This window comes from Echinops telfairi, unplaced genomic scaffold, assembly GCF_000313985.2.
Source record: "Echinops telfairi isolate 266 unplaced genomic scaffold, ASM31398v2 ScPeMD7_60;HRSCAF=208, whole genome shotgun sequence".
NCBI classification, from domain to species: Eukaryota; Metazoa; Chordata; class Mammalia; order Afrosoricida; family Tenrecidae; genus Echinops; species Echinops telfairi.
The window spans coordinates 44,587,579-44,596,521 of NW_022103958.1; the positions used below are offsets into that span (position 1 = coordinate 44,587,579).

General features: G+C 39.2%; 1 protein-coding gene across 1 annotated transcript; it reads right to left on the reverse strand.

The window, feature by feature from the left end:
• Positions 1-7,649: 7,649 nt before the first annotated feature.
• Positions 7,650-8,576, reverse strand: LOC101644746 (olfactory receptor 10Z1-like). Its single transcript, XM_004716422.1, has one exon. It carries the CDS (start codon positions 8,574-8,576, stop codon positions 7,650-7,652), a length of 927 nt encoding a protein of 308 aa, XP_004716479.1.
• Between the last annotated feature and the right edge of the window lie 367 nt (positions 8,577-8,943).

The following is an 8,943-nucleotide window of genomic DNA, read 5'->3' on the forward strand; positions in this document are numbered from 1 at the left end:
TACAAGGATCTACATGTGATCTCCTCCCTGGGGGACGGACAGCAGAAGAGTGGGTGAGCGGAGACGTAGGGCAGGGTAAGATATGACAAAATAATAATTTATAAATTATCAAGGGTTCATGAGGAAGGGGCAAGTGGGGAGGGAGGGCAAAAATGAGGAGCTGATGCAAGGGGCTTTGGTGGAAAGCAAATGCTTTGAGAATGATGAGGGCAAAGAATGTACAAATGTGCTTTACACAATTAATGTATGCATGGATTGTGATAAGAGTTGTATGAGCCCATAATAAAAGGATTTAAAAAAAACACATCCCAAACAAACATTCCAACCAGTGCTGCCCAAGCCCACAAGGCCAACATTAACCCATATATCCAACACCGATCCACAAAGTCCTCCTCAATTTCACAAAACACAGCATGGTGCCGACTGCAAGAGGAAAGCCAGAAAGCCAAAACAGGGAACGTGTAAGCATCTCAGTGCTGGCAGGGGTCTCAACATGGCTGCTCCAGCACCCAGGGCTTCATCAGGGTAGGTCCATGGGCTTCTCCTCAGGGATGTCTTGCAGTAAGTGAGCCTTGCCAACTGAAGCAGGGAACTGGCTAAGGCAGATGCACCCTGGTGAGAGGATCACAAAGCAAAAAACCCGAGAAAGGCTAGGCTTTCTGCCATTTATCTCTCCACCCTTCAACTAACCTCACATGTATTTATCGGCCAGGTTGGCACAATAAACCTTAACTAACTCAGGAGAGTTCAGATTTTCTTTGGGAGTAACTATCTAAGAGTTATTGGTATTTTAATTATTTCATTTTTCTAATATGCTATATCTTGCTTTACAATTTTCTTCTGCACCCTATTTATCAACCCATTTGAGATTCCGCTAGGAGTCAAAGGCTGAATAAGTCTATTAGGTGGTAAAATATTGAATTAGAAAATTTACTTGGCATGCCATCCAAGTAAATAAACAAATTTTAAAAGTGTGGTGTATTTAATTTATAAAAAATAGGAATTGCAAAATAAGATCTTAAAATTAAGCTTTGTTTTCAAATAACACTAATACTTTCTTATTGTCACTGTAAAATCATAGACTTAATGTAAAGAATTAATTTGGATAATATAATTATACTCTTAAAATGACAATTCACAGTATGGTCAGAAAAAAATGGCAAACAAGGACATTGTCCTAGGTATGGGGGCCTGTTGCGCCCCAGGCATGAGGCATGGTGATGGCGGTTTTGTTGTTACTAAATGCTATCAAGTTGACTCTGACTATTAGGGACCTTAAGTATAAGGGAACAAAAGGAAGTACTGCCCTGTTGGAATCATTGTGTCCATCCATCTCATTGAGGACCTTCCTCTGTCTCATCAATCCTTTACCAAGTGTGATGACCTTCTCCAAAGGACTGCTCTCTTTTCTCCCCCTTCTCAGCTCTCCTCCATCCTCCATTTCTGTCTCCTTCGAGTTACAGTTCTGGGGCAGCTGGGGTAGTCCAAGCTTCACAGTGGTTGGGCAATTAAGTGCCAGTAATTTCCCATGATATGATTTAACACAATGTAAACACCTCAGTAAGAGATCTTTTATGAGCATCCAATCAGTTGTAAGAAGATTGGCGTGAGAGATGGGATTGAACGAAAGAATTGTATGTGAATGGATATATTGGAACAAGATATGCCAATAAAAAAATACTATTTTTTAAAAAAAGTAAATTACAGAAAAAGAAAGATTAGGGTGAGGGTATTAGTTCTTGTTAGGTTCCCTGGAGTCAGCTCCAACTCATAAAGATCCCAGTGCAGCAGAATGACACACTGCGAAGTCCGGCGTCCTGCTCACAAGTGTTTGAGCCCATTGCTACAGCCACTATGTCAACCAAGCTCGTCGAGGGCATTCCTCTTTTCTGCTACCCCTCTACTCTATCAAGGTTGGTGTCCTTCTCCAGGGACTGTTCTCTCTTGACAATATGTCCAAAGTCCCTGAGACAAAGTCTCGCTGTCCTAGCCTCTAAGGAGCATTTTTGTTCAGTCTTTTGTCAGTCTATGATACTTTCAAAATTCTTCCTCAACACAATACTTCGAGTGGCCCATTCATCTGTGACCTTTCCATTCAGTGTTCAACGTCCACATGCATAGGAGGTGATAGAAAATCCCATGGCTTACGTCAGACGCACCTTTTGCCCTCAAGATAACATGGTTGTTTCTCAGCCCATTAGAGAGCTCTTGTAGAGCAGATTTACCGAACGCCGTGCATCCACTGATCTCTTTCTTCACTGCAGCTTCCCGGAGAAATAATTGTGGATCCCAGAAAGATAATACTCTTGAATACTTCGATATTTTCTTTGCTTATCATGGTGCTACCAACGGATCCAGTTGTGAGGATCTGGGTTTCTTCACATTGATCCATAATCCATACCAAAGGCTGGCAGCCTGATCTTCATCAGCAAGTGCTTCCTATTCTCCTCACTTTCAGCAAGCAAGGTTGTGGTAGCTGCATATTACAGGCTGTTAAGAAGCCTTCCTGCAATCTTGATGCTGTCTTCTTCTTCATATAGTCCAGCTTCTCTGATGATTTGCTCAGCCTACAGATCGAATCAGTCTGATGGAAAGAAACTATTCTGATTTCTTGATTTTAAATGATGCATTATTCCATTGTTCGAGTCACACAACTTTCTCTTCATCTATGCACAGATTCTGCGGGGCCATAACTAAGTGTTCTGGAATGGCCATTCTTCTCAAGGCCATCCATAGTTTGTTATGTTCCACACTGGCCTAAGCTTTGCATAATCATTAAAACACAAGTAAACAGCTTTTTGTTGTTCTCTTCTTCCAGCCAAGATCCATGAGGCATCAGTAACGATATCCCTTGATCCACACCCTCTTCTGAATCTGGCCTGCACCTGTGGAAAGTCCTGTCAAGGCAGTACTGTGATCATTGTTGGATGACTTTCAGCAACACTTTGCTTTCATGTAATATCAGTGATATTGTTCTATAATGTGTGCATCCCATTTCTCTGGAATGGGTACAAATATGGATCTCTTCACATCAGTTGGCCACATTAGCTCTCTTCCAAATTTCTTGGCATAGAGGAGTGAGTGCTGCCAGTGCTTCAGCAGCTTGTTGAAGTATTTCCATTGGTGTTAGCTTGAACTTCTACCTTCAATATCATTGATTCTTGATCATATACTACCTGTTGGAATGGTTGCATATTAATTCATTCTTTTTGGTACTTTATGACTTTGTAGTCTTTCCGTCTTCCTTTGGTGGTTCCATCTATTGCCCATAACACCTTTCAGCTTTGCAACTCTAGACTTGAAGTTTTTAGTTCTTTCAGTTTAAACTATGCTGGGCATGTTCTTCCTTCTTTGTTTTCTAAGTCTAGGTCTTTGAACATTTCATTATCACACTTTCCTTTGTCTTCTACATCTGCCCTTTGAAAATTATGTTAACTTCATTTACTTTATCATTTCTTCCATTTGCCTTAGCTACTCTATTAAGTACAAGTTTCAGAATCTCTTCTGACATTTTATTTATTACCTGTCTTTTCAATGATTTATTTTTCCCTTCATGAATGATGGCCTCGGCATCATGCCACAGCTCATCGGGTCTTCAGTGTCTAGCGATCTAAGCAGTTCTCAAAATCCAGGTGGGAGACACTGAAGACTGTGATTTAGCTCCCATGCACTTGTTTTAGTTTTCTTTAGCTTCAACTGGAACGTACATACGAGTAACTGATGATCTGTTTCACAGTTAGCCCCTGGCCTCCTTTGAACTACTGATATTGAGCTTCTCCATTGTCTCTTCTCACAGATGTAGTCAGCTTGATTTCTATGTATTTCATCTAGAGAAGTCCATGTATATAGTTGCCAATCGTGTTGTTGAAAACCAGTATTTGCGATTAAGTCACTGGTCTTACAAAATTCTATCATGTAATCTCTATGCCACAGCCATACTTTCCAACTATTGTTGCTTGCTCTTTGTTTCCGACTTTTGCATTCCAATCTCCAACAACTATCGATGCATCTTGATTGAATGATGAATTTCTGACTGAAGCCATTGTTAAAATCCTTCAGTTTCTTCATCACTAGCATTCGTGGTTGGTGCATACATTTGAATAAGAGTTTTATTGGCTGAATTTTGTGCATCTAGGTGGACGCAACACCCTTACTAAGATCACTAGGCTAATCCAATCACGCTCTCTACTTGTGGTGGTGGTACCATACTTTCTATATGGAACTGAGAAGGCTGTGGCCCCATTTTGTACCCAGACCCTTGTTTAAGGTGGCACTGGTGGCTCCACTGGCACCATGCTTTTTGTTTGCATTACAAACAACTTTATTCAATTTAGAAAAATGGACAAAGTCTTTTTAAACATACCTAACCAAAATGGACACAAGGGGAAAGAGAAAATCTAAATAGTTGGATATACTTTCATGTTATTAAAGCTGTAATTAAAAATCTATCCACAAAGAAAACTGTAACTCCAAATGGTTTCAATTCTTTCAAACGCTTAAGTAAGAAGTAACGCTAATATTACACAAACCCTGCTAGAGTAGAGAAAAAGAGAAACACTTCCAGCTTGGTAATACTATTCACATAACTTTAATATCAAAACTTTACAAGGTTATTACAAGAAGAAAAATTATAGGTCAACCTCTCTCATGAATTTTAATATAGAGATGTTAGCAAATCAAACAAAATTTGTAAAAAGGATATTACATCATGACCAAGTGCGGTTTATTATGGTAATATAAGTTCATATTAACACTTGAAACCAGTATTGTAATTCACCAGAGTTACACAACAAAAGTTTTGTGCTATTGTAGAGGACTCAGAACAAACATTTAATTTTATGTAGCTCTCATTCAAAATAAAATCTCTTAGCAAATTAGGAATTCCAGGGAATCCACTTTACAGTGATGAAATGAAGCTTATAACTAACATCATTCTATTTTAAAAGTTTTATTGATATACACATTCACTTATCACATTCTTTCATAGTTAAGTCATTTTTTAAAGGGTTGTATATAATATACATGGTCACAATCAGCTCTAGTGCTCCTGCCCTCCTCCCACATTTATCTTTGCTCCTCAATTCCCCTCACCCTTCCCATCCACCACCTCCCATCCCCCCAGCCGCATTGCATCAGTTATTGTCTCTATGCTTCCACTCCTTCTGTGCTTCATTTACTAGGAAAATGAGCAGAAACAATAAAAAACAAAACTAAAGCAAAACAGAAATAAAAAAGGAAAAAAAATAAAAATAAAGAGTAAGAAAGAAAAGACCACAAGTAATATATTAAAAGCCAGAGAAGGAATTTCTGTTATGGAACAAGTGAGAAATATTTGAGCCTGAAGCAATTCAAATTGGGGCAAGAGGGAGATTATCATATGGTAATATGATTCAATCCACCATATTCAAGTTTACAATAATCTCTGTCTGTAGTAAAACTGTCTGAATCCCTCACCTATGACCATTGGGGATCTGCGAGAGGCTTAATCTGGCACGATACTCTGCTGATGCATTTTGGGCTCCCACTGACTTCCAGAGCCTTCTGCAAATTAGCTGTTCATAACTCAACCTCTCATACTTTTCCCTTCATTATATTGTGATTTTGTTATCATCTTGGGACCATGCAGGCTGGCTTGCTTCTTCCACGTGGACTTGGTAGATGCCCCACCTAGATGACTGCTTGTCTGAATACAGGCTTTTAAGACCCCAAATACTATTCCAATTGATAACTGCGCACCATCTGCTTTTTTCCCCACACTTTGCTGTAGCCCTTTAGCTTCAATGATCTCTGCATGAAGCTGAGTATCAAGCAGGACCTAAGTCATCCTGGATGCCATTCCTTTTTTCCCTTATAAAATAAAACCTGTTCAGTAAAAAGTAACTCTTTTAAAACTCTGTGCGCACCCCTTGCCCTTTATTGACTACAGGATGCTAGCTGTCTGACAGTCTTCTTTTGTAGTTTAATTCATGTCCCTTTCAGTGCAAGTTGGCAATGTATCTGCTGATATGGTTGAATAGATTCATGCATCTCATGCTTAATCACTCTGGTTAAAGTTTATCTAGTGAAATCCTTGATGTTTCTCCAGAGTATACATTCTCATACTTCTGCATATATGAGGCTGAGAATTTTCTATACAATCAAGTTGGGTCCTTTTTGCTTAATGTTAACACAACTAATCTGTTTTCCTCTTACATACTATAAACAGCCAAGAGTAATTAAGCTTAACTTTCAGACTTTTGTTGGACATCTAAACTAAATATGCAAGTTAATCAGTTGCAAATTTGACATTTCACCCAGCAGAGGATCACAGTTCAGCAAAGTCCACTGCATAACAAGGGTCGTTTTCCTTCAGGTTTCTAAAACATGTTCTTCATCTCTGTCGGTGGCAACACCAAAAGTACTTGTACCATTCAAATTTCTACTAGCATCTGTTCACAGTGATATGCACATTCATCTTACTCGATACTTAAGATGATCAAAGCTTTCTTCAGAACTCTTCTCTCTCCCTTGTGGATCCCTTAATAGATTTACCTTGAAAACACATATTTTTACCAAACTTTTCAAGTCTGCCTACACCTTTTCTTTAAAGTACCTGTTATTTCCAGTAGTTTCTACCCATACACTAGTCCAAAGCAACCTCTACGTTGATAGGTCTTTGTTATAGGAACACCCACTACTTGGTATCAAAATCCATATTAGTTTCCTATGACTCCTGTCAAAAAGGACTACTTAACTGAATGGCTTTTAGAACAACAGACATTTGTGCCTTATGGTTTTAGAGGTTATCAGTGTGAAAACAAGGCACTGATAAGACCATGACATCTCTGAGGGCTCTCGAAAAGTATTCTTCCTTGCCTCTTCTATCTTATGGTAGTTGACTGTAACTTGCTGTTCCTCGTTTTGCAAATGCAATATTCCAATCTGTCAAAGTCATCCAATAGCATTAGATCTCAGTATTATTGTGTACACATTCCCCTTTTTTTTTATAAGGATACCAACCATTGGATTAGAGCTCACTCCAATTGAATGTGATCTCATTTTAACTGGATTACATCTACAAAGATTCTACTTCCAAATATGGTCACAATCTCAGATTGTAGGAGTAGGGACTTCAGCATATCTTGATTAAACATGATTAAACCCATACAAACTACAATAATAAAATAAAATGTTTACAGTCTTCCTCATACTTAGTCTAATTATATAGTCATTTCCTCATACTTAGTTCTAATTTTTTGTGTTATGCTTTATAAGGAAAGCAGCAGTCTTTTCCTTCCATTTATTACTGAAATTTTTCCTTCCCCAAAACAACTAACTCAAGAAAATATTCTTAAAAACATGTTTTGATATATTTACTACATATATATGGGTCTGTATTACATATATGTACACAAAAATACATATAAATGTATCATAACATAAATTCATATTTATGTTAAAAATATAACATTTACAAGTACTTTAAAATTGCATTCTGTTTTGTAGTACAAAAATGGTGAAGCTACTTCATAGCAGGCAATTAATACTTTAATTACTTCATAGAAAACGATGATATTTTTGGAAGTACTCCACTCCACTCAAAGCTGTGCATTTTGAAAGGTTCAGAAGTATTTTATTTACTATTTATTCTTTGTGGAAGAGAAATAAGACTATTTGTTTGCCCTGTTGATTAACTTCCAGAGGGATGTCTGCATTTCTCTGTTTCTTAGACTATAAACAATGGGGTTAAGCAGAGGTGTCAGCACTGTATAAGTCACAGCCATCAGCATATCTTCATGAAATGATGCACTGTTCTTGGGTTTCAGATAGACAGAACAAGCAAATCCATAGTGAATGCACACCACCGTGAGGTGGGAGGAGCAAGTTGAGAAGGCCTTATACCGTCCCTTTGCGGAAGGCATCTTTACAACCACAGACACAATGAAGACATAGGAAACCATAATCAGAATAAAGCTGCCCACCAGCACCAAGGCAGATAGCACAAAAATAACCATCTCATGGAAAAACGTGTAACCACAAGCAAGCAAGACCACAGGGGAGATGTCACAGAAGAAGTGATGTATTATTTTGGAGCCACAAAATGGCAAGTTGAATGCAGTGAGAACAATGCCTAGAGAAATCAAGAACCCAGTCACAAGAGAGGCTGTCATCAACTGACAGCAGATTTTGCCAGTCATCAGCATGTGGTAGTTCAGTGGGTTGTGGATGGCAGTGTAACGGTCATAGGACATGGCAGCCATGATGAAGCAGTTGTTGGCTGCTAAGCACAAAAAGCAGAGCATTTGTGTAGCACATTCAGGAAGAGAAATAATGCTGCTCTCGGATACCAAATCCACTAGCATCCGAGGGATGATGACCACAGTGGCACACGTTTCGGACAAGGATAGGCCACAGAGGAAAAAGTACATGGGAGTGTGAAGGTTGCGACTGAGCGTGATGGCCACCATTATGGACCCATTGGCCACCAGGATGGTCACATGGGAGAAGAAAACCACCACAAAGAGGAGACCTTTCAAGTCTGGGAAACTGGAAAAGCCCCACAGAAGGAATGTAGTCCCTGCTGTCTGGTTGCGCATCCTTAGGGGGCTCAGCGACTTTCGCCCCCAAGGTCCAGGTGTGCTTCAGGCGAACACATTGAGTTGCTTTTGGAGCGCTTCTTCTGCGCCAGTGTCAACTGGTCCTTAATCAAAGCCTCCCAATCAATGGCAAGGCAACTCTTAATGGGAGAGCCTGAGTCAAAGGAGCTAGATGCTTCTAGCTGATGTCAAGGTCAGTTGTCTGAGTGAAGAGAAGAAATATATTAATAGGAGAATCTGTATTAATGCCATAGATTTAATTCCAAATATTTTCTCAGAAATTACTCAATGAAGCACTCCTTTCCTCTACTCCTCTATTCAGAACCCAGCCTGTGGCTAAATCATAATGTTTTATGGGGGTAGAATG